This window comes from Gracilinanus agilis, chromosome 2, assembly GCF_016433145.1.
Source record: "Gracilinanus agilis isolate LMUSP501 chromosome 2, AgileGrace, whole genome shotgun sequence".
Lineage (NCBI taxonomy): Eukaryota > Metazoa > Chordata > Mammalia > Didelphimorphia > Didelphidae > Gracilinanus > Gracilinanus agilis.
Window position 1 is genome coordinate 235,397,470 of NC_058131.1, and position 27,027 is coordinate 235,424,496.

At 38.7% G+C, this 27,027-nt stretch overlaps 1 protein-coding gene across 2 annotated transcripts in view; it reads left to right on the top strand.

Moving 5' to 3' along the window:
- The window catches only part of ADCY3 (adenylate cyclase 3), a 122,987-nt gene that overhangs the window by 18,958 nt on the left and 77,002 nt on the right, over nucleotides 1-27,027 (top strand). For both annotated transcript variants that reach the window (XM_044661020.1, XM_044661019.1), the window contains exon 2: nucleotides 17,039-17,188. In XM_044661020.1, coding sequence (XP_044516955.1) covers nucleotides 17,039-17,188 — 150 coding nt within the window. The remainder of the gene's footprint in view (nucleotides 1-17,038; nucleotides 17,189-27,027) is intronic.

Here is a 27,027-nt window from a genome sequence, read left to right on the forward strand (position 1 = left end):
GCCCATGCCTGTGAGGTCATGAGCATATTTTTAAACATTAACGTAGAATATCCTAAAACCAGGGTTGGGACTCATAGACCTCAGGATGTTAAAACTAAAACCCCTGCCCCATTGCGCTCTGCTTTTATCCCTTCTTTCTTTCAAGGAGTAAAGTCCCTGGGTTGGTCTTTGTCCCAATGTGATGTCACAGGGGTAGGGATGCCTCAGGAGATCCCATCATGCTGTTCTGGTCTCTACGGAGGTCCCACAGGGGCAGTTCCTTCTGAAATGGATAACAGCAGAGGCTAATTTCAAGCGTGTCAACATTAGCTTTTAAATGTAAACAAACAAAGGAATAAAAGTTGCCCCAGGAAATGATGGAGAAATCATACCTGACTAGCCTGAACTACAAATTGCCCTCCCCTGGACTACAAGGCATAAAACCAAAGGTTTAGAGCTGGAAGGGACTTTAGAAATAATCCATAGCTAACCTCATATTTTATAGATAATGAGGACTTTTTCCTCAAATTAAATGTTAATTTTTTCAATGAAAAAAAAATAGTTTCCTCTTCCTTTCCCCTCTTCCCCTTCCCTGTCTCTACTGAAAACAAAGAACCAAAACCTTTGTTAACAAATTTGCATGGTCATTCCCTTATTAGCCATGTCCAATACTATTTGCCTCATTCTATAATCTGTATTTATCTCTTATGTTTCAGGAGGATGCTTTATCATCTCTCCTCTGCAACAGTGGATCATAACATTGATCAGAGTTCTAAACATTTTCAAAATTGTTGACATCATATAAATTAACTTCTTGAATCTGTGCCCTTTGCTGCACAGCATCAGGTCATACAAACCATCCCAGGTTTCTCTGAATCCATCCCTTCCATCATTTCTTAAAACACAATCATATTTCATTACATTCATATACAATAATTTATTCAGATATTCCCCAATTGATAGGCTCTCCTTTAGTTTCCAGCGCATTGCTACAATAACAACAAAAGCTGCTACAAGTATTTTTGCATGTGTGGGTCCCTTTCCTCTTTCTTTGATTTCTTTGGGGGTAATTGGCTTAACAGTAGCATCACTGGGTCAGTGAGCTATGCGCAGAGTTCCAAATTGTTTTCCAGAATGCTTAGACTAATTCATAGCTCCACCAGCAGTGTATTAATGTGTAATTAATGTCCATCGCCTCTCCAACATTTGTCATTTTCCCATTTTTGTCAGCTTGGATAAAGAAATTAAGACCTTGAATGAAGTGTTTTGCCCAAGATAAGTATCAGAGGTGGGATGTGAACCCATGTTCTCTGACTCTAATCTAGGACTTTTTCTATTGTATCATCAAAGCTTACAGCTCCCTGTATTCTCCAAAGGCCTCCGTCCATCTCCTAATCAGGCTTCACCCTCTTTAGATCCCAAGATCAGGAGAGTTCAGGCTAATATAGATTTAGGTAACATTTTGGTGCGGCTATATGTCACAGCCTGTAGTGAAGTTGAATTGTTCCAGCTAGCTCCCGCCATCTTTTCATGAAATATATTATGGTAGGTAGTTAAGTGGTGCAGTGGACAGAATGCCAAGTTTGAACCTCCTCAGACAGTTACTAATTGTGTGACCATAGGCAAATCACTTAACCTCTTTGCCTCAGTTTCTTCAACTGTGAAATGGGGATAATCATAGCACTCCAGGATTGTTGTAAGGGTCATGGAAATCTCTAGAGGTTGTTCTGTGAAGATATAGACAATTCTCTCAAACAGGGTTTATTTTGAGGACCCCAGACCTCTCAGCAGAATCCTGTTGAAGGCCATCCTTACAGATTCAATGCCCAGGGTCTACATGTACCCCCTCATTTCCCAGAGCCTCTATTTAGGCCCCTTCTCTTTGTGGATTGCCCCATCCTTGCCACTGACTTCTCATCAAAATCACTTTTTGGCCTGTGTTCTCTCCCTTGCGGGCTTTCCGTGATGACTATTTAATTTGATAGCTATCCCAGTATTCTACTCCATGCTAATCTAGTCATGCCTGCTTGTGGATTGATTGAATTGATGGGTACCATCTAAAATGATTGCCTTTTTGTTGTACTTTAAAGTTTTATAAAGCACTTTTCATCTGTTATCTCATCTGAATCTCACAGGAACCCCATGAGGTAGGTGCTATGAGTATTATTAATTGCCACTTTATAGACGAGGAAAGTCCGTCTCAGAGAAATTGAGTGCTTCCAGCTCCAGCCCTCTAGTCATCAGACAGATGCCTTTCAAAAGTCTGAGCCCAGGGGGCAGCTAGGTAGCACAATGGGTAGGGTACCAGGCTTGGAGTTGGGAAGAACTGGGTTCAAATCTGGCCTCAAACACTTCCTAGCTTTGTGACCCTGGGTAAGTCAGTCACTTACCCCAATTGCCTAGCCCTTACCACTCTTCTGTCTTAGAACTTGTATTAACATAGAAGATAAGTGTTTTTTAAAAAATCATTAAAAGGGACAGCTAGGTGGCTCAGTCAGTTGAGAGTCAGGCCTAGAGATGGGAGGTCCTGGGTTCAAATTTGGCCTCGGATGCTTTCTGTGTGACCCTGGGCAAGTCATTTAGCCCCCATTGCTTAGCCCTTATTGCTCTTCTGCCTTGGAACCAATACTTAATACTTAACCAAGATAACTTGATTCCAAGATGGAAGCTAAGGGTTGAAAAAAAAAAGCCTTCATCCCAGTTTAATTTATGTGCTTTCTGGGAACAGTTCCTTAATCCAAAGGAATGAGTCCACTGGTTGGCTTATTAGGAACTCTGGCTAGCTCCTTGGGTAGGACTGTCCAGATACCTGCCTTTCGCACTTAATGTGGAGGGGAGTCCAGATCTTGTTCTCTGTGTGCTGTGAGTAATCAGATTTGGCTCTGAAGGCATCGTGTCCCCTGGTCCCTTCCTGCCACACTATATTCCTCTGCGCCTTTTTTTTTTTAAGTTTTCCAAAACATCTAAACAAGTTTTAATGAAGAGATGCTACAGTTCACCTTCCCCAGGGTAACAGACAGCAATGCAATCTCTGAGTTCCTTAAGACAGGAGGATCTGGAATTAGAGAGTGGCTTTCTTTCTGTGTCAGCAGGGATCTTGGGCTGGAGGGAGGCTATAATGTAGTCACATCTATATTCTACGAGTGATTGCTGAGCTCTGTGAGGAGATGGCATTATAATCCAAGTGTCATAGAACCTTCAGGATGGAATGAACCAACAGAAGCTATCTAGGCTATTTCTCTGTCTCTAGGCAAAATTGCTATTAACCTATCCCTGATGGGCATCAATTCCGTTTCTAAAGATCTCCAGGGCAAAAACTCCCAATATTTATCTCTAATAGCTCGTAATTAAAGAATGCAGAGTTAAAATAGACCTTAGAAATCATTTTATATGATAATCTGTGCTGAAAGCAACTGCAAGTCTTAAGCATAGAAAGTACCTAAGGTTTTTGGTTTTGGCAACCTCCTACATAATACAGGTAGGTTTTTAGCAAAATTCCCAGTATCTTGGATATGTCCAAGGATGGGGAGCTCATTTCTTCATCAGGCAGTCTATTCCATTTTTGATAGCTCTGATTGTTCCTTATGTTGAGTTGAAATCATTTCTCTGTAACTTCCACTTCTTGAGCTAGGTTGAAGCTCCATAGAATAAGTTAATTCTCTTTTCCATGTAGGATAATATTTCAGAATTGAGACAAACTTTAGAAATGACATTATTTTTGTTCAAGGAATGGCTGGACCATTGCTTGAGAGGCAGTGAGACAGAGTGAATAGCATGCTGGACCACCATCCTCTGACACTTAGTAGCCGTGTGACCTCAGCTAAGTCAGTAGATATTTCTGAGTCTCAGTTTCCTGATCTGAAAAATGGGAGTAATAGGACTGTCAGTATCTGTCTCACTAGCATGAATCTATGTAAAAGGTTTTCCAAACCTTAAAGTACTATGTAAATATCAAGGATTTTAGAGAAGGGGTCCCTGTATTGGCTGGGAAGTTAAACTACAGCTTTTAGGTTCCTTCAAACCCTGATGCTCAGATTTTGTTCTTTTAAAAGTTAAGGGTGTTTAATAGTTAATACATTTTTTTGCCATGGACTTTTGAGTTCACAGAATTCCTGAGGTGGAAATTCTCTTCCCTGGGGCATATCAACAATTTCCCAGGTTCATCATCATCATCATCATCATCATCATCATCATCATCGTCATCACCACCACCACCACCAGAGTTGGCTTTTAAGCTCTCTAAATATCGTGTCATTTTATTCTCACAACAACCCTGAGAGGGTAGCTGCTATTATTATGCCCATTTTTTACAGATGAGAAAACTGAGGCAAACAGAAGTTAAGTGACTTGCCCAAGGTTATACAGCCAGTATGTGGCAGAGACAGGATTTCAACTTATGTCTACCTCACATCAAGGTCAACACTCTATCCACTGTGTAAGACCAGAAGAAATAAAACTTTTTAGTCTTTTTAAACTTGAAAATAATGACTATTCTTAGAGAAATAAGAATATGATATTTATTTCTTTTTATTTATGCATTTAAGAATAGATATATCTCACATGTGACACTACTATATAATTATTGAGGGGCAAGATTATTTGGATTATAATTTTTTTTTCAAAATGTCCACATTGGTAAATGTTAGCGGGAATATGGCAAAATTGGGACACTGACGCATTATTGGTAGAGTTTTTAACTTATCCAACCATTCTGGAGGGCATTTTAGAATTATATCCAAAGAGCTATAAAACTGTGCATACTCTTTGATCAGGTAATACTACTACTGGGTCTGTATCCCAAAGAGATTATAAAAAAGAGAAAGGACCTACTTGTACAAAAACATTTATAGCAGCTCCTTTTGTGGTGGCAAAGAATTGGAAATTTTGGGGATGTCCATCAACTGGGAAATGGTTGAATAATGGATGAACAAATTGTGGTATGTGTTGGTGATGGAATACTATTGTGCTATGAGAAATGACAAGCAAAATAATTTCAGAAACAGCTGAAAAGATTTATAGGAACTGATGCAGAGCGAAATTAGTAGAACCAGGAGAACACTGTACACAGTAACAGCAATGTTGGACGATGATTATCTGTGAAAACTTGGCTACTCTCAAAATGCAATGACCTGGGACAATCCTGAAAGACTTATGATGGGGAATGTTCTCCACCTCCAGAGAAAGAACCGTTGGAGTTGTCTTTCACAGCAATGTGTCTGTGGTCTTATTTTGGGGTTTTAGTTATATATGACTTTGCTCTTACAACAGTGACCAATGTGGAAGTGTGTTTTGCGTGACAATAAAAATAAAATTAAAAAAGATTTCCACATCAATCAATTGGGTAAAATTCTCAGGATAGGACTGAATGTTTGAACACATGAGAACACAGAGTGGTAAAGTGAAAGAGTACTGGGCCTCAGTTTACACCTCTGTACAATGATAACCTTGGTTCTTTTTAACTCTCTGTCTTATGGTCTCCATTAACTCCTGCCCTCTTCCTCCCAATACTTCCCATTTTTCTGATGGAGAAACTGAAAATAGATTAGTTAAGGTGACTTGTCCAGTGTCATATAGCTAGTATGCTGTGGTAACAGAATTTGATTTTGGGTCATTCCAACTCGAAGTCCAATGCTTTGACCCCTTACTAAATTCTATCTGACCTCTCACATACACAGGTAAGAAAATTCAAAGTAATTTAAGTCTGGCTTCAAACACTTAATAACCAGGCAAGTCACTCAATCCTTTTCAACCTTGGTTTCCTGAAGTACAAAATGGTGATAATAAGAGCAGGGTTGTTGTTTGTTTAACTTCCAGGGTTGTTGTGAGGACCAAAAGAGACACTATTTGTAAAATATGCCCTGAGTCTGGAGTTTCTGAAACAGCAACATGGTGCCTGGCACATAGTAGGCACCATATAAGTGCTTATTCCCTCTTCTGCCCCTAGTTTGAGAGGAGAACATTAACAACAACGGGACTGAGAAAAATTTAGGGGAATTAGTGCTTGAGCTGATTCTTGAAGCTTTCAGGGGGTAACATGAGGGAGGGTCTCCTAGACACAGGGAGAGATTGTGTGAATGTACAGAGAGAGATGGAAGATGGAACATGAGTTTGGGAATCTAGAGTTAGGCCAGTTATGTAGGAAATTAGAGTGTGTAAAATAGAATAATGTAGGGAAAAAACGGCCAGAATAGGCATCTAGGAGCTATGGAGGGCTTTGAATGCCAGGTTGAAGAATTTGTAATATCTTTTAGAAGTGATACATTCCATTTCATTCAAGTCAACAGACATTATGAAGTGCCACCAGTGTGACACCGACCTTGTTGCTGTTTCAGAAACCCTAAGCTCAGGGCATTTTTTCCCCTCTGACTATGTCCCACACTTGGAATGCTCTCCCTTGTTATTACCTTCTGACTTTCTCAGCTTCCTTTAAGTCCCAATAAAAATCCCATTTTCTACAGGTAGCCTTTCCTACCTCTCTCTCTGTTTTTTAAACCCTTATCTTCTGTCTTAGAATCATTACTGTGATTACTGTGGTTCTAAGGCAGAAGAGCAGTAAGGGCTAGGCAATGGAGTTAAGTGACTTGCCCAGGGTCCCACAGCTGGGAAGTTTTTGAGGTCAAATTTGAACCCAGGACCTCCCTCTCTATGCCTAGCTCTTAATTCACTGAGCTACCCAGCTGCCCGCCTACCTCTCTTAATTCTAGTGCCTTCCTCTCTCATTTGCTTCCTATTTATCCTGTATATAGCTTGTCTGTACATTTTTGATTGCTTATTGTTTCTTCTATTAGACTGTGAGCTCCTGAGGGCAGGGGCTGCATTTTGACTCTGTATCCTTAGTATTTAAAGCAGTGCTTTGTACATAGTAGGCATTTAACAAGTTTATTGACTCGCCAAAGTACTGACCTTTTCTTGAAAAAGGCATTTCAGGAAATAGAGAGCCCTGATGGGGGAGAGAGGAGAAAGATACTAGATGGGGCTTCAATAGGAGGTGGCATCTGAGCTAAGCATTAAAATGAAGCTACGGATTCTAAAAGGCAGAGGTGAGAAGACTTATTCCAGATAGGGTAGATAGCTAGATGCCCGACAGGGAATGTAAAGTTCAGCATATAGCTAACAGGTCAGATTGATGTGGTCGTTGAATATTCGTGAAGGGAAGTAGTAAGAAATGTTTGGAAAGGGAGGTGGGAGTCAGATTAGGAAGGTTTTTCCCATTTTTTATTGTCATGCAAAACACACTTCCATATTGGTCATTGTGAAAGCACACTGGGAAAAAAAATCAAAACCCCAAAATAAAACCAAAGAGACACTGACGTGAAAGACAACTCCAACAGTTCTTTCTCTGGAGGGGAATGGGCATACCCAGTCATAAGTCGTTCAGGATTGTCCCAATTCATTGCACTGCTGAGAGTAGCCAAGTTTTCACAGATAATCATCGTCCAATATTGCTTTTATTGTGTACAATGCACTCCCATTTCGGCTTATTTTACTCTGCATCAGTTCCTGCAGATCTTTTCAGCTTTTTCTTTTTCTTTTTCTTTTTTTTTAAACCCTTAACTTCTGTGTATTGGCTCCTTGGTGGAAGAGTGGTAAGGGTAGGCAATGGGGGTCAAGTGACTTGCCCACCAGGGTCACACAGCTGGGAAGTGTCTGAGGCTGGATTTGAACCGAGGACCTCCCGTCTCTAGGCCTGACTCTCACTCCACTGAGCTACCCAGCTGCCCCCCTTTTCAGCTTTTTCTGAAATCATTCTGCTTACCATTTCTTATAACACAAAAGTATTCCATCACCAACATGTACCACAATTTGTTCAGCCATTCCCAAATTGATGGACATCCCCTCAATTTCCAGTTCTTTGCCACCACAAAAAGAGCAGCTATAGATATTTTTATACAAGTAGGTCCTTTCCTCTTTTTTATTTTCTTTGGGATACAGACCCAGTAGTAGTATTACTGTATGAAAGGGTATGTGCAGTTTTATAGCTCTTTAGGTATAGTTCCAAATTGCTCCCCAGAACAGTTAGAACAGTTCACAACTACCAACAATGCATTAGTGTTTGGGAAGGTTTTAAATGTTAAGATGATGAGTTTGTATTTTATCCTGGAGGCAGTGGGGAGTAACCGAAGATTTTTGAGCAGAGGAATTAATAATTAGATCTCTAATTTTTTTGTTATTTAAAAAATTATTATTGATTTATTTGTAACATTCTTTTAAAAAAATTGAGGTCCAAATTCTCTCCCTTCATCCAGCCCCTCCCCCTATCCACTGAGAAGGCAAGCAATAGGATAGCAATTGTACATGTGAAATCATGCAAAACATATTTCTATATTAACCATGTTGCCAAAAAAAGTAAAGCAAAAAAAATTATACTTCATTTTGAACTCATAGATCATTGTTTTTTTCTCTAGAGATGGAGAGCATTTTTTATCATGAGTCCTTTGGAATTGTCTTGGATCATTGTTTTCATCAGAATAGCTGTCTTTCAGAGTTGCTCATGATAATATTGCTGTCACTGTGTATAATGTTCTGATTCTGCTCATATCACTGCATCAATTCATATAGGTCTTGCTGGGTTTTCTGAAATCGTCCCATTTGTAATTTCTTCCAGTACAGTATAGTATTCCATCCCAATCATATATCAAAACCTGTTTAGCCATTCCTCCTAGATGGGCATCCCTCGATTTCTACTTCTTTGCTAAAGCAAAAAGAGCTGCTATAAATATTTTTTGTAACTATAGGTCCTTTTCATTTTTCTTTGCTCTTTTTGGGATATAGATCTAGTAGTGGACCAAAAGGTATGCATAGTTTTATAACTCTTTGGGAATTGTTCCAAATTGTTCTATAGAATGGTTGGACTAGTTTACAACTATACCAACAGCGTGTTAGTGTCCTTGTTTCCTCGCATCCCTTCCAGAATTGGTCATTTTCCTTTCTGTCAGGTTAGCCAATCTGATAGGTGTAAGGTTGTACCTCAGAGTTGTTTTACTTTGCATTTCTCTAATCAGTAGTGATTTTGAGCATTTCTTCATATGACTCATAGATAGCTTTGATTTCTTTTTCTGAAAATTGCCTATTTATATCCTTTGACCCTTTATCACTTGAGGAATGACTTTTTTTTTCCAAGTAAATTTTGCTCTCGATATCTGAGAAATGAGGCCTTTTTCATTGAAACTTATAAAAATCCTTTCCTAGGTTCCTGCTTTCCTTCTAATTTTGGTTAAGTTGGTTTTGTTTGTATTAAAACTTTCAAATGTAATGTTATCAAAATTATCCATTTTACTTCCTGTGATACTCTATTATCTCTTGTTTGGTCATAAATTCTTTCCTTATCCATAGATCAGACAGGAAAAATTCTCCATGCTCCTCTAAGTTGCTTATGATATCTTTTATGTCTAAGTTATGTACCCATTTTGATCTTATCTTGGTATATAGTGTGAGTCTATATCTAGTTTCTGTCAACTTGCTTTCCAGGTTTCCCCGAAATTTTTGTTAAAGAGTGAGTTTTTCTTCTAAAAGTTTGAACCTTTGGGTTTCTCATACATTAGATTACTATGGTCATATACTACTGTGTATTGTATGCCTAATCTAGTCTACTGATTAAACCACCCTTTTTCTTAGCCAGTACCAGATTGTTTTGATGATTACCATTTGGAGTGAACCTGGGTAACTGAAAGAATACCGTGCAGTGATAAGGGGAAGATCTGGAGGGATACATAATGAGTTCCAGTTTGGTCATGGCGTGTTGGCAATTTCTTTGTGGCCAGACTTCTTGAAAATGCCATCTATAATAGGTGCCTCCATTTTGTCAACTGTAAAGTATAGATTGGAATAAACTTGGAAGCTTTTGAAACATCAGTTATTATAGAAAGTTTCCTCCAAGAAAATGATGATGGAGTGGGTAGATGGTTCAGTGATGGTCCTTGGTTCAAATGTGGCCTCATAGCCTTTCTACCTATGTGACCCTGGGCAAGTCACTTAACTCCCATTGCTTAGCCCTTAGCACTCTTCTGCCTCAGACAATACACAGTATTGATTCTAAGATTGAAGGTAAGGGTTTAAAAAGAAAGAAAGTGACAAAACAATATGCCAAAACTTTTGGAATGCAGCTTATAGTCATTGGGGAAACAATATCTCTGAAAGCTTTCATTGATAAAAGAGAATAAAAACAAATCCATGAATTTGACATATAATTAAAAAAATTAGAAAAGCAACAAATCAGAAATATTAGCTGTGATTATTCCATTCCTGAAGCTCTAATTTTACATTTTTGTTTCTCTTTATAAAAACTGGTTACTGTGATTACATATAGAGTGAACAAAGGGTTAAAGGGACAAATAATATACTCTCAGGGTTGTAAACAGCTTTGAGATCCCTAATCCACTGGACCAAATGGTAAATAAGAATTCAGCTTTGTTGTCTTAGTTAAGAAAGCTTCTCTCCTTATTCTTCTTCTATGTTTCATCCTCTAAACACAGTGGGATGAGAACCAGGCAATAAAAAGAGATTCCTCAGCAACAGAACAGAGCCTTGCATATAGGCAGCCTTTAATGAATGCTTTTTAATTGAATTGAAAGAGCGGTCACAAGGCCAGTGTACTAAAGCTTTCAAATTTGTCCGTGAGATTAGACTAAGTGATCTCTAGAGTCATTTAGAACCTAAAAATTCTATGTTCCAATGCCTCCTAGTTTACCAGCAACTCAAACAACCCTAATTATTTGAGGATGGGACTAAATTTGGATTTGTGAGGAAGTAAATGGACATTTACATCTGAGAAAAGTCCAGCTACTATATTGCCTTCTATCCCCAAAGACCAGAGCCACACAGCTTAGAATCACCCAGATTAGATCAGACCCATCCATTCATTCTAGAACTGTCTGGCCAGACTTAAGAGTCACTTAGCCCAGAGACTGCTCACCATCAGTTCAATGAACATTTCTACACAGATGATTCCCAAATTTATAGTTGTTATTGTTAGGCATTTTCAGTCATGTCCGACTCTTCGTGACCTCATTTGGGGTTTTCTTGGCAGAGATAATGGAGTATTTTGCCATTTTATTCTCCAGCTCATTTTATAGATGAGGAAACTTGAGGCAAACAGGTTAAGTGACTTGCCCAGGGTCACATAGGTAGTAGGTTTCTGAGTTCAGATTTGAATTCAGAAAGATGAATCTCTGGTACTCTATCTTTTGTGCCACCAACTGCTCCCCTCCCCCAACTCTATAATCATTCTTGTTGTTTACTTTTTTATCCCCAACAGCCAGCTGAGTATCCTATTTGCACCTCCAAATCAACATGTCTAAAGCAGACATGCTCCCCTAAAAACCCTCTCTTTTCCCTATTTCCATCTAAAATACTCCCATCTATTCAGTCACCCAGCTTCACTAACTCTGAGTCCCTTACCCCCTCCACTCCTGTCCAAACAGATGCCAAGTCTTATTTATTCTTTTTTTTTTAAACCCTTACCTTCCGTTTTGGAGTCAATACTGTGTATTGGCTCCAAGGCAGAAGAATGGTAAGGGTAGGCAATGGGGGGAGGGGGGTCAAGTGACTTGCCCAGGGTCACACAGCTGGGAAGTGTCTGAGGCTGGATTTGAATCTAGGACCTCCCGTCTCTAGGCTTGGCTCTCAATCCACTGAGCTGCCCAGCTGCCCCCCCCCCTTATTGATTCTTCATCTCTGGACTATCTCCATTTTTGTTTGCCATCACTCTGGTTGAGGCCATAATTATCTAGCCCCTGTGCTATTACAATAACTTCCTAAACGATCTCTTTCCTTCCAGCCTATCCTCTCTAATTCTTTCTCCATTTCACTGCCATATTAAACTTTCAGAAAATATTCCTAATTCACAGGTCAGACCCATTCTCTTCTTAAAAAATCTTCAGAGGTTCCCTGTTATACTCACAATCTACCTTTTCTGATGAGGAAACTGAGACCCAGAGGCAGGAAGGGGACTTGCCCAAGGCCACACAGTGAGTTAGCAGGACCTCTGGTGGCCGATTCCCAGGCCAGGGGTCTTTCCACTCCACTGAGCAGTAGTGTCTAGAGACCATCGAGTGCTACAAACTGAAACGAAATGTGACATTTGAGTTTGAGAACACTGGGTCATATTACTTCCAAACCTAGATTCTTACCTTTTTGGTTTTTTTCTGGAACCACTAAATAGTTCAGGGTGAAATACCATTGATTTTTTCCTTGCCAAAACCTTTTTCCCTAAGGCCATTTGCTTAACTTCCCCTTCCTCCTTCCCTCCTGGAATATACCCATGAAACTCCATTCACAAGCCAACATACACAGTCTGATGACACAGATCATGTTTACCAAGAGGATTCTGATCCATTCCATGAGGATGCAGAGGTGTCGGGTCTGTATAGAATCCATTGTAGCATCACCTTGGTAGACAGTGCTCAGAGCCCTGATCTAAGAGCTGGGCCAGCACCTACCATTGTAAATGGCATTAGGACCTCTTACTGCAGGTCCATGGCCCTGGCCACAGAAGGAGAATGTTTAACAACTCCTAAATGATGATCATTTGCCCCTTGGGGTGCTGCCTTCTCAGTTGTCATAAGACTAGGCAATCGGTTGGTGCAATAGCTATGGAGGAACAGCATTCTGAGATTCCTCATTTTTATTTATTTGGTATTGATTACATGTTATAAAAATTTCCACACAAGTTTTCCTGTGTTATCTGATGGAACTTATCTCCCTCTATCCCTTCCCTTCCCCCTCCTGGTGTTGGCAGGTGATTTAATCTGGGCTATGCATATGTTATCACGCGAAACCCATTTCTATATTGTCCATTTTTAAAAGTGAGTAATACTACAATCCCCAAATCCCCAAATATAAATCCAAAAAAGTAGTTGGAAAATCGTACACTTTCATTTGCATTCTGACTCTAGCAGTTCTTTCTCTGAAGGTGGAGAGCATTCTTTGTCTTATTGCTGAGAGTAGCTAAGTCTATTACAGTTGATCATGAAATTCTTCCTTTTTAGTAATAATAATATTTATATAGCATGTTAAAGTTACAAAATGATCAGCAAGCATTAAGTGCCTACTAAGTGCCTAGCACTGTGTTAAGTGATATAAAGAAGGACATTCTAATGGGGGAGATAACAACTACACATATGTATATAGAAATACAAACTGAATAAATGCAAAGTAGTTTAGGAGCAAAGACACTAGTATTTGTGGGGATCAGGAAGAGCTTCATGTAGAAAGTAATGCTTAAAAAGCTGGGTAGCACCCAGCATGAAATCAAGGAAGATCTAAGTTCAAATGTGGCCTCAGACACTTACTAGCTATGTGACCCTGGGCAAGTCATTTAACCATGTTAGCCTCAATTTACTTATCTGTGAAAATGAACTGGAGAAGGTCATGGTAAACCACTCCAAGTATTTTTACTAAGAAAACTCCAAATGAGGTTGTAAAGAATCAAACAGAACTAAAATGACTGAACAAAAACAACAAAGTGCTTACTTTATATCTTGAAGGATTCTCTGAGGAAGGAGTGTATGGATGACAACTGGTGCAAAGACTCTACGATGGGAGATAGAGTTTCTTGCATGAGGAACAGAGAAAAGGCTTCTTTGGCTGGATTATAGAATTTTGGAGGGGGTGTAATGTTCAGTGAAGCTGGAAAGATAGACTGGGGCCAGTTTGTGAAGGGCTTTAGAAGCTAGAGGGATATTTCTATTTGGTCCTAGAGGTAATAGGGAGCCATTGGGGTTTATTAATTTTTTTTCCAAGAGAACTATCTCCCCTTTATTCCTTTTTTTTAGAGGTTTAATTTTTAAAATTTTTTTAGAAAAAATTTCCATGGTTACATGATTCATGTTCTTTCTTTCCCCTTCACCCCCCCCAAACAACTCCCCCCATAGCCAACGCACATTTCCACTGGTTTTAACATTGTCATCAATCAAGACTTATTTACATATTATTGATAGTTACATTGGTGTATCGTTTCAAGTCTACATCCTCAATCATGTCCACCTCAACCCATGTGTTCAAGCAGTTGTTTTTCTTCTGTGTTTCCACTTCTGTAGTGCTTTCTCTGAATGTGGGTAGCGTTCTTTTCCATAAATCCCTCAGAATTGTCCTGGATCATTGCATTGCTGCTAGTACAGAAGTCCATTACATTCGATTTTACCACAGTGTATCAGTCTCTGTGTACAATGTTCTCCTGGTTCTGCTCCTTTCACTCTGCATCAATTACTGGAGGTCTTTCCAGTCCACATGGAATTCCTCCAGTTTATTATTCCTTTGAGCACAATAGCATTCCATCACCAGCAGATACCACAATTTGTTCAGCCATTCCCCAATTGAAGGACATACCCTCGTTTTCCAGTTTTTTGCCACCACAAAAAGCGCGGCTATAAATATTTTTGTATAAGTCTGTTTATCTATGATCTCTTCGGGGTACAAACCCAGCAAAGGTTTGGCTGGATCAAAGGGCAGGCAGTCTTTTAGCACTCTTTGGGCATAATTCCAAATTGCCATTCAGAATGATTGGATCAGTTCACAACTCCACCAGCAATGCATTAATGTCCCAGTTTTGCCACATCCCCTCCAACATTCATTACTCTCCCCTGCTATCATTTTAGCCAATCTGCTAGGTATGAAGTGGTACCTCAGAGTTGTTTTGATTTGCATTTCTTTAATTATTAGAGATTTAGAACATCTTTTCATGTGCTTATTGATAGTTTTGGTTTCTTTATTTGAAAATTGCCTATTCATGTCCCTTGCCCATTTATCAATTGGGGAATGGCTTGATTTTTTTTATCCAATTGATTTAGTTCCTTGTATATTTGAGTAATTAGACCTCTGTCAGAGTTTTTTGTTATAAAGATTTTTCCCCAGTTTCCCTTCTGATTTTTGTTGCATTGTTTTTGTTTGTACAAAACCTTTTTAATTTAATATAATCAAAATTATTTATTTTACATTTTGTAATTTTCTCTAACTCTTGTTTGGTTTTAAAATCTTTCCTTTCCCAGAGATCTGACAAGTACACTATTCTGTGTTCACCTAATTTACTTATAGTTTCCTTCTTTATATTCAAGTCATTCACCCACTCTGAATTTATCTTGGTGTAGGGTGTGAGATGTTGATCTAAACCTAATCTCTCCCATATTGTTTTCCAATTTTTCCAGCAGTTTTTGTTGAATAGTGTATTTTTGTCCCAAAAGTTGGGCTCCTTGGGTTTATCATACACTGTCTTGCTGATGTCATCATGATCAAGTAGGATTTCTTGGCAACGGTACTAGAGTAGTTTGCCATTTCCTTCTCCAGATTTTTTGACAGATGAAGAACCTGAGGTGAACTGGGTTAAGTGACTTGCCCAGAGTCACACAGCTAGCAAATGTCTGAAGCTGGATTTGAACCCATGAAGATGACTTTTCCTGACTCCAGCAAAGTGCACCACTTTGCTGCCCCAAGAAGTTTTTATTAAGTACCCACTATAAGCCAGGCACTGATATTTTTTGCTTTTTTTTTCCTAGACATAAGAGTTCATTGATATCTCTAAGAACTCCCGTTAGGGACCTTCCCTCTAGCAAATCAGATCAGCTGTTGCTCTACATTTTAAAGTGTTTGGGTCTTGCTTGAGGATGCTAATACAAAGTAACTTACTCTGAGTCACACAGTTATTAGTATATGGCAGAGGTAGGATTTGAAATTAGGTCTTTCTGACTCTGAGGCTGAAGACTTTCCACATCACATGGCCTCTTCACATTGGAGATTCAAAGACAAAAAATAAAGAGTTGTTGCCTTGAGTAACTTTTGATGTATTGGGAAACAGGTACATAGATAAGTACTTAATAGATACAGAATAACCCAAACTACAGAAGTATATATGCCTCAAACTTGCCAAAGCATTATTTAAAAGTTTAATTATTTAAATTTTATTTATACTTATGAATTTTGCTTGTGAATTTTGAATAACAAAATTTTATTTTTTGTTTTAGACCCTCAAAGCTAGTATAACAAATGCAATACTTTCAGGAGCTGAATAGTAGCTGTTGAAAGTTTTAACAAAGTCACCTAGAGGAGCATTTATTTATTTATTTATTTAATCTGGCCCCGAGGTGGGGGGATTTTTATTTAATTAATTAATTTAGAATATCTTTCCATGGTTACATGATTCATGTTCTTTCCCTCTCCTCCTCCCACCCCCTCCTGTAGCCAGTGAGCAATTCCACTGGGTTTGAAATGTGTCATTGATCAAGACCTATTTCCATATTATTAATATTTGTACTATGGTGATTGCTTACTCAATATCCCTAATCATATCCCCATTGATCCATGTGATCAAGCAGTTGTTTTTCTTCTATGTTTCTACTACCACAGTTCTTCCTCTGAATGTGGATAGTGGTCTTTCTCAGAAGTCCCTCAGAATTGTCCTGGATCCTTGCATTGCTGCTAGTAGAAAAGTCCATTATGTTCAATTGTGCCACAGTGTATCAGTCTCTCTATATAATGTTCTCCTGGTTCTGCTGCTTTCACTCTGCATCAATTCCTGGAGGTCATTCCAGTTCACATGGAATCCCTCCAGTTCATTATTCCTTTGAGCACAATAGTATTCCATCATCAGCATATACCACAATTTGTTCAGCCATTCCCCAATTAAATGGCATTCCCTCATTTTCCAATGTCTTGCCAACACAAAGAGCCTGGCTATAAATATTTTTTGTACCAGTCTTTTCCCTTATTATTAGAGGAGCATTTAGTTGGCATGGTGGATAGAATTCTAGACCTGGAGTTGGGAGGACTTGGGTTGAAATTTGGCCTTAGATACTTCGTAGTTGTATGACCCTGGACAAGTCACTTAACCTTGTTTGACTAACCCTTGCTTTTCTGTCTTAGAGTTGTTACTAAGACAGAAGGTAAAGGTTTAAAAAATTAGAACAAATTCAGAAATATTGATAGGATTCAGGGTGCCATAGCTATCTAGTGATACTGTTGTATTGACCCCATCTCATCAGCTTTCATCCATCTTTTTCTTTGCTCACATTTTGTCATTGGATATTTACCTCACTCTTGGTTCTTCTGTCTTTCTCCCTCTGGAATACAGATTCTGGCTAATGTTTTCATCTACCTGTGTGCCATCATCGTGGGCATCATGTCCTACTACATGGCTGACCGCAAGCATCGAAAGGCCTTCCTTGAAGCCCGTCAATCCCTTGAAGTGAAAATCAACTTGGAGGAACAGAGCCAGCAGCAGGTAAGTCTAATGTGTTAGGGACACCAATGTAAGAATTTTATGACGCTAGATTCTAGTACTAAGACAAAGTAAGACAGTGGATCCAGATAAATGGCCATTGGTGAGATCTTAGAGATAAGAGCTTACCTGGCAGATTATAGGTCATCTAGTCTACAAATGTTCTTGGAATGTTCCAGATGCAGTGGATCTCATGTCAGGTTCTTGCAGATTCTTTCTCCCCACAACTGCTTTTCACTATTTCAAAAGTTACCACTATTTTTTGATCTTCTGTGACAAGACTCCTCAGTACTACGTAATAGTTTATGCTAAACCAGAGGTATTGGCAGTTGCAAGCTGTCTACAAAACTCTAGAGTGCAATCAGATTATAATATAATTGGGAAATATTTAATAAAATAAATACAAATACAATACAACATAGGTTATGCTAATCTATGGTTTTCCAAGTTAACATGCAGCCTAAAGATCCATTTCTGTTTTTGTTTGACACCCTGAGCTAAACCATTGTTGCCCTCAGCAATATCAAATCTCCATTTATCCAAGAGATGGAATGTTTGCTGTTTTGAGGTTATTTTGGGGCTCTTTTGACCTCCTGGTTGTGTTGATCATTGTTAAACTTACTTAAGAAATGGTGATTCATGGTCAATGTCTGCTTTTGCTTACTTACCACTTTTCAAAATCCACAGTTGTTTTAACAGGTGTGATTGGAGGTTCTAGAAAGATATGCAATGTTTTCTCTTTACTTCCAGCCTTTCTTTGAATTTGATACTGATTTTTTTCCCAACTTGCACTCAATTGATTCTTCAGTGACTTCTATTTTGGCAGCCAGGCATTTCCTATTTGTTAAGAGATAGTCGATTTTATTTGTCTTGTTGCTCAGCGCTTATCACTGTGATCACCTTCTTACTGTATTCTTGTAGAAAATATTATGATATACAGGTCTGAGACTTATGCATCATCGAAGAACCTTATTTTCCAGCATGTATTTCCCTTTCTTCACACTCCCAGAACTCCATTACTTTTCCTTGGTCAGTTGTCTTGCTTTTTTTTTTAAAAGTGTTTGGACTAGAGTCTTTATTTGAGAAGTATAAAGGATGGAGTCACAATAATTTTTGGCATTTTTAATTTAGGTTTGTTTTATTTAAGTTTTATGTTAATTCCATGCTATAGCTCAGTAAGAACAATACAGATTCTGTTTTTGTGGCTCCAGTCAGAATTATAACTTTTCTGGCTGGATGTGGTGACTAAATAGAGGAGCGTGAATAATTTGTAAGCCTGTGGCCTGGTGGTTTGTGACTGATCATTGGGCCAGTGAACATAAGCAACTCCATCATATTACACCATTCTTAATAACAAAGAAAAAGGAGAAAAATTGCAGTTTAGCAAAACTAACCAGTATATCAACTGTATCTGACAATGTCTACAGTATTGTGTACCCATATAGTCCAAGTGAGCTAAAGTAGCTGGGTAGCACAGTGGATAGAGTGTAGGATTTGGAATTAGGAAGATTGGACTTTGAATTCCTCCTCAGACACTTACTAGCTGTATTACTTTGGGCAAGTCATTTAACATCTCTGTCCTTCATATGTTAAATGGAGATAATATCAGCACCTGCCTCACAGGATTGTTAGGAGTATCAAAATGAGATAACTTTGCAAATTTTAAAGTGCTATAAAAATAATATAAAAATACTAGCCACGGTTCTTCTACCTTTATAACAATTTTTGCTGCATACCGTTGCCAGATTAATTTAGGTTATGTATACTTCTGATCATGTCACTCTTTGGCTCTAAACTTTTTAATGGCTCCCTACTACCTGAAAAGCAAACTTTATAGTAGGGGAATCACTCTACTTTTCTAGCATTGTTTTGTCTCACTCTCCCTTTCTACTCTCTGCATCAGACTACATGGATTATTCACTGTCCCACATATTCTCGTAGTGCTTTCCCATTTCTGTGCCTTTATCCATGCTGTTCCTTGTGCCTGGAATGCCAATTCAGTTTGTTGAATTTTTGCCCATTGGTTAAAGGCCAGCTCAAATGCCACCTGGATGTGAATGAAGCCTTTCCTGCTCCCTCATTTACTAATGACTTTTCCCAAGTCATACATCACTTAACACTGGTAATATCTTTCTTATGCGCTCATAATATATTGCTTTCTGTGATATTTTTGGAGGGAATATAATTTTCCATTTTCCTAACTAAACTAAACTCTAAGCTCCATTGACTCATGGATTGCTTTATTGAAATTTTGTTCCTTATGTGCCCAGCAGTTTTCTACATACACTGGATGCTAAAATAGCTCTTGAATTGGAATTGAATTTTTCAGGCTATAACAGTTGTTAGTCTTAGGACATTCTCTTAAGTATCCCAGGTTCTTGGTGTCCAGCTACTGAATTTAAGGACTAAGAGAGGCCTAGATCCCCCTGACTGGTTAACCACTTTGGGCAGAAGGATGCAATTAGATCCACTGGGCATGGAGAGGGGCAGGGAGGAGAGGAGGGAGGCAGGGAACAAGAAGAGGGAGGGAAAGAGAGGAAGGAGAGGGGAGGAAGGGAGAGAGAGAAAAGATGGAGAGAGAAGAGAAAAAAGAGAGGGAGAGAGGAGACAGAAAGAAAGGAAGTTAAAAAGGAAGAAAAAAATAGGGGAAAGGACCTATTTGTACAAAAATATTTCTGGCTGCTCTTTTTGTGGTGTCAAAGAATTGGAAATTAAAGGGATACCCATTAGTTGGGGAATGGCTGAACAAATTGCGGTACATGATGGTGATGGAATACTATTGTTCTGTAAGGAATGGTGAACAGGATGATTTCAGGAAGAGCTGGAAAGACATCATGGTCTGATGCAAAGTGAATTAAGCCGAACCAGGAAAACATTGTACACAATAACAGCAATATTGTGGAATGCTCAGTTGTGATAGACTAAGCTACTCTCAGCAATGCAATGATTCAGGACAATTCGGAGAGACTTATGACAAAGAATGCTCTCCACTTCCAGAGGAAGAACTATTGGAGACAGAATGCAGATGAAAGCATACAATTTTTCACTTGTTTGGGTTTATGCTTTGGGATTTTGGTTTTATAAGATTACTCACTTAAAAAATGAACAATATAGAAATAGGTTTTGCATGATAACATATGCATAACCCAGATCAAATTGCCTGCCAGCACCAGGAGGGGGAAGGGAAGGGAGGGAGGGAGGGAGGGAGATAAGTTTGAGCATGTAACTTAGGAAAACATTTGAAAATTTGTTATCACATGTAATTGGTTTTAGGAAATAAAGCAATACCTACAATCTTAAAAAAAAGGAAGAAAGAAAAAAAGAATTTTTTTGAAAATTAGGAGATGGTATATGCTATATGAGCAAAAAGCATCTTGACTATCACTTCCCCTCAGACTCAGATGAAGATTACCCAGGATCCTGGACTTAAGGGCTTTGAGAATAGTAATGCCTCATCTCCTCCTCACTCTAAGACCACTGGTTTTACTTGGGGAATCAAACCTTATGGAGATGCATCCTGGCTACAGATGCTACATTTATAGCCACTGAGGAAGGGGCTGGGAGGGCCTTGGGAGAAGGGGGTGGTACAAAGGATGGAGTTCTTACCACTAAAATCCTTAGTGCTGTCGACTGATTCAACCTCCTAGAAATGGATCTGGATTTAGATGTGGAAAATACATTAAAGAAAATGCAGTCCATGTGCTTTGCCCCTCACTGTACCCTAAGGAACATGGGGCGGAGGGGCTTCCTGTCTGACTTACAGATGAAACCTTTAGATGTTGCTTCCCTTATTAGCATGTTAGCTCCTTAAGAGCAGGGAATATCTTTTTAGAAATATAGAAAAATACTTTTCTATTTTTATCACTGTTCCTTAGCACAAAGTATTTAATATTTTATTTGTTTATTCATAATTGATAAAATTTTGATGTTTTCTTAATCCAGTTTTTTGTTTACATTTGCAATCTTTAATGTTTGAGCAAAAAACCCTCTAAGAATAAAAAAGCCCACTTAAAAAATCTTAAAATATAAATTAAATGCTTATAATAATTCATAAATGGAATAACAGAACAATAAATCTGCTTTCTATTAAAAATGTTATAACATTAAAACAGAAAAAGGGTTTTGGTAATGAGTCCATCCATATTGCTTTGTTTTATAAATGCTATAAATGAAGCAGAAATGTCCCCAAAGTCGTAGTCCCTTAGCACCCCCAGCCTAGAAGCTCTTAATCTGATAGTACAAAGAGGCATCTGTCCTAATCTTTGAAGACCCCACCCTAAACCACAAGGAGTTATTGATTTCCCTTAATAATGAAATCTCTAATTAGCTGGAATCCTTCTTGATGTAATATGAACACCCTCCATTGCAATTTCTCCCCGTGTACATCCTTAGTGGTTGTAGAGGTTCTTATCATCCTTTGTGACAATGCTTGTTGCCCTCATTCCTCTATCTTTCCTTCTCCAGATAACTTTTTATTCTATAAACTTCCCGCTAGCTTCTTTGCCTCATCCATTTCGAATATAATTTTGTGTTTTTCATTTTCCTTGGTTTATGAAATACACTTAGATGCAAAACCTACAGAATTTGGCTTTCAGTAGGTGTATCCAAGATAGAGAGTGAAAATGAATGATGAGTTGAGTTCTAAGGAGAACAGGCTAGTTTACCTATGAGAAATTAGAAAGCTTCTTTTAAAGAGCTATCCTTTTCTCAGAAATAAAGGCTCATTTTCTTCATGCCAACATTATCTGTCCACTAGTTTTAGAACACCAGTCTCTAAGGAAATAAAAATATTACACAGAGAACAACAGAATATTGGAAAGATGCATAATTGGGGAGGGGGTGAGGGAGGGCAGAATGTAATATACATCAGATAAGGAACTTTGAAGAACCGGAATACAAGACATCATTAGCGAAATATATGAGTGAAAAAGAACAGAGTCTTTTCATATGCCAAAATGGAGGGTTAATATGTTAAGACATCAAATTCAGTGGTATTCTGGGAATGGTAGGAGAAAATGAAGGAGGTCCCAGCACTTTAGATAGGTCACCCATAGCACATTTTTCAGAGACCATGGACCAGAGTTGCCATGGATTTATAATCAAGGATGAGATATAATCTGTATCACTGGAAGGAAAGTCTACCTTGATGAGATCATAGCTCTCTGCTTAGTTGAAAGTTTGGAGTGCATGTTCCCACTCTCCTCCAATGAGAGAGTAGGAATGAGGGTGGCATCCCAAGGCTGATGAGATTTTTATAGGATAATGAGGTTATCCCAATAATGAGCTTCCTAAGACCTGATAGGGAAGTCAGTTAGAGAAATTCCAAAGTAGTACAGTAAGGTGAGAAATGAGGAAAGAGACAAACAAGTTTAGTCTTTCTTCTCCATGTAGTTGAGTCGTTTCAATTGTTTCTGACTCTTTGTGACTCCATTTGGGGTTTTCTTGGCAAAGATACTAAAGTGATTTTGCCATTTCCTTTTCCAGATGAGGAAACTGAGGTAAACAGGGTGAAATGACTTGCCCAGGGTCACATAGCTAGTAAATGCCTGAGGCCAGATTTGAGAAAGATTTGACACCTGACCAGGCACTCTATCCATTACATCACCTAGGTCCATGATGACGAATCTGTAGCATGTGTGCTAGAGGGAGCTGCTCCCTTTTTCTTCTCCACATGTGCCTGAGGACATTTCTCACATAACCAAGTGCTCTGCCCAGCAGCCCAATGGGAGTGCTTCCTCTTTCCCCTGTCTGGGGTAAGGCAGGGTTGGGGGGGGGGGCTCACATGTGGTATGAGGATTGCAGTTTGGACACTCGCTCTAAAAAGTTCACTATCACTAACCTAGGTGAATATGAAAGAGCTGAAGAAGTCTAATCTTTCTTCTATATAAGTGCTTTTTAAATACTTAGTATTTGAAAAAAGATAACCATCTTTGTTCTCTGAACTTTCTCTTTCCCAGCTGTTTCACCAATCCTTGCATAGCTTGTGTTGTCTTCAGCATTTTCCCTCCCCTTGTTACTCTCCTTTAGTTGCTCTCCAGTTTACGAATGCCATCTATCAAATGTGGCACCAAAACCCCCTCACAATCCTACAGATGTGCTTTAACCAGGAACTGAGAACAAAAGGCCTATCAGCTCCCTTTTTGTGAACATTTGTGCCTCTTTTAATCTAGCCCAAGTTTGAATTCACTTTTTTTGGCTACTATATGACATTCTTGATATACATAGAGGGAAAAAACCCAGAGTATTTATTCCTGTAAAGCAATGCCTTTCCACCTTATCTTCATGCAACTGATTCTTTGAACCCATATGCACTTTGTTTTTCCCTATTAATTCCCCTATATTTGATTTTTTTTCCTACCATTCTAACCTTTATCCAAAGGGTGAAGTAAACTGTTTTTTAAGTAGTTTTTTATGTATCTCCACAATTCCCTCCAACATTTTGCTAGCTCTTTTTTTTGTAATTTAATTTTCTCCCCAATTAAATGTAAAAATTAAATGTAAAAAAATTTTAAAAAGAATTTTGAGTCTCTAATTCTCTCCCTGCTTCTCCCTGCACTCCCCCTAGATGGTAAAAATCACATGTAGATTTTACATGTGCAATCATGTAAACCATTTTTCTATATTAATTTTTTTGTGGAAGGAAATGAACAGAAAAATTTACAAAAGTGAAAAAATTTTGCTTTGGTCTGGATTCAAATTCCATCAGTTCTTTCTCTCTCAGATGGCATTTTTTTTTATCATGAGTCCTTTGGGATTGTTTTGCTTTCCCTTCTTAAGACCTTCTTTAGCTAAAGATTTGAACAAATAGAGAATATTTTTTATATTCATCAAAGGATGATGGATTTAGAGCTGAAAGGGGCTTTACAAGTCATCTTGTCCAACCTCTTCATCTTGCAGATGAGGAAATTGAGGCCCAGAGAGACCAAGTAATTTTTCCAATCTCATACTATCAGAGCCATAAATCTTTCTACTTCACCATGCATTTTGCTCTCAGTCCTCATCCAGATGATTTGGTTTCTGTAGCACATTTGGCCAATGTGTTCAGAGAGTAGTCTATAGGGATACCTTGATTCATTTTCTGGGACACAAATGACACTTTGGATTCTAGAATCTTAGAAGTATTCCTTCAGGTGTATCATCTCCCACTAGGCTACCCTAGAACTCAGTTTATTGTTTAATCAGTCTATCAACAAATAGTTATTGAGAACTCAGTGCTATGGTAGGAGAGACAAGGCAGTATAGTGATGGACTTGCAATCAGAAAGGTTCAAAACTCGCATTGGATTCTTATTAGCTTTAAGTACTTTGCAAACCTTTAAAATGTTAAGTAACTAGAGCAGTGATTCCCAAAGTGGGCACCACCGCCCCCTGGTGGGTGCTACAGTGATCCAGGGAGCAGTGATGGCCACAGGTGCATTTATCTTTCCTATTAATTGCTATTAGAATTTAAAATAAATTAATTTCCAGGGAGCTAAGTAATATTTTTTCTGGAAAGGGGGTGGTAGGCCAAAAAAGTTTGGGAACCACTGAACTAGAGAGTATATGGAAGTTTAAAGTGGTTCTGCCTCCCACTCCCCAGTCTCATGAGACCATCTTTTATGTCATCTGCAATCCTAGGGATTTCACGGCATATTCGTTCTTCTAGATTATTTACAAAAACATGAAATAGAATTGGTCCCTGTAGAATCCTATTATTTACATTTCTCTATCTAAAAATGTCTAGCTGCTTCCAACCTTTAATTTTGTGGCCTTAAGCCAGTTTATTGTAGGACAAAAAATTCCTTCAAAGCCTCAGTCACAGGATTTGAGAGTTTGAAAGGATCTCAGGGGCCATCTAGTCTTCTAAATTCCCCTTGATTAGAGAAATGCAAATTAAAACAACTCTGAAGTACCACCTATCAGATTGGCCAATATGACAGTAAAAGAAAAGAATAAATGTTGAGGATGTGGCAAAGTTGGGACACTAATGCATTGATGGTAGAGTTGTAAACTGATTCAACTATTCTAGAAGGCTATTTGGAATTATGCCCAAAGGGCTATAAAACAACATATATACCCTGATCCAGTAATATCACTACTAGGCTTGTATCCCAAAGAGAAAAAAAAACTGGGAAAGGACCTGCTTGTACAAAAATAATTATAGCTGCTCTTTTTGTGGTGGTAAGGAAATAAAAGCTAAAGGGATGTCCATCAGTTGGGGATGGTTGAACAAATTGTGGTATGTGATGGTGATGGAATACTATTATGCTGTAAGGAATGATGAACAGGATGATTTCAGAAAAAGCTGGATAGACCCAATGAACTGATGCAGAATGAAATAAGCAGAATCAGGAGAACATTGTACACAGTAATAGCAATATTGTGAAATGATCAAATGTAATAGACTTACACTATCTCTTTTAACCTCATAATTAACAAATCAAACAGTAAGCATTTATTAAACTCCTACTATGTACCAGGTACTGTTAAATACCGGGAACGCCAAGACAAAAATAACAGAAAGCTTCTTCCCTCTAAGAGTTTATATAGTACTATTATATTCTGTTACTCTTAGCTGGGATATCTTATGATTTTTACCAAAACATTCTTTATGTGTATAACCAAATTATTTTTCCTATACGAGTTGACTGACTCCAGTCTCTTCTTACCCACTGTCCTAGCGACTGATGGAAGAATGGGGCCACAGATTGAGTATGGCCCTGGGGCCTTGGGACCTCGGCTTGTTATATCTAGTGCTCTGATGAGGCACTGAGGAGTCAATTACAGTGACACAGTCCAGCAGGGATTAAATAAGTGAGTTAAATGAGATGGTAAGCTAAATTTCTACCACACTTGGTATAAAATAGTGAGAAGAGAGACAAAGAGACAGACAGAGACTGATTGTGCATATATAAATAAGAGAACAAGACAGGATACTTTCGTGTGGGGATATGAATGAACCTGACACTATGCAGCCGTTGCCATATTCTCTTTTCGATATAATGCTTAGCTTATCTAGGTTATTCCCATGTGAAAAAGCTGTTGGAGCCTGGCCAATGGCACCAATACCCAAAAAAAGACCCCATCTCAGTTCTATCATTGCTGTAATGATTGAACTAAGGCATGTCTGTGAGGGGAAAAAGTATAGGGACCAAGTTAGACATAAGAGTATCCTCACCATCTCTTAAGCTGGCATCTCTGTTGAGGGCACCGTTATCCTTCCACTGACCCAGTTTACCAGTTCAGAACTATCCCCGACTCCTTGCCTTAATCCCTCCCCCCATGTCTAATCAGTTGCCAACTCTTGTTGATTCTGCCTCCAGAACCTCTCTCATATCCATCTTCTTCTCTTCACTTACATGACCAAAACCCTAGCTCAAGCCCTCATCACCTTTTGCCTGGATTATTCCATCCGTCTCTCAGTTGTTTGTCCTGCTTCATCTTTCTCTTCTCTGTTCCCTCCTCCACATGACTGCCCAAGAGATTTTCCCAACGTGACCCTGTCCTTCCCCAGCTCAGTAAACTCCAGTGGCTCCAGATTGCCTCTAGGATAAAATGAAAACGCCTCTTCTTGGCTTTTTAAAATTTTTCATAATCTGGCTCTAGCCTACCTTTCTTTCTAGAAGGAATCTCATTATTATCATTATTATGTTGGCAGATATCAACAGATAAGAATATTTCTGTAAACCAAGAATAACAAAAAAAGAGGACTACGTGTGAAACCTTTCTAGCCTGTCTTTCCAGGCTGGTTACGTATTTTGTCCCCTCATGTACCTTTGGTCCATCTGAACTGACCTACTTGATGCTCCTCATACATAGATTTCATTTCCCATTTCTGTACCTCCTCTATGCCTGGAATGCACT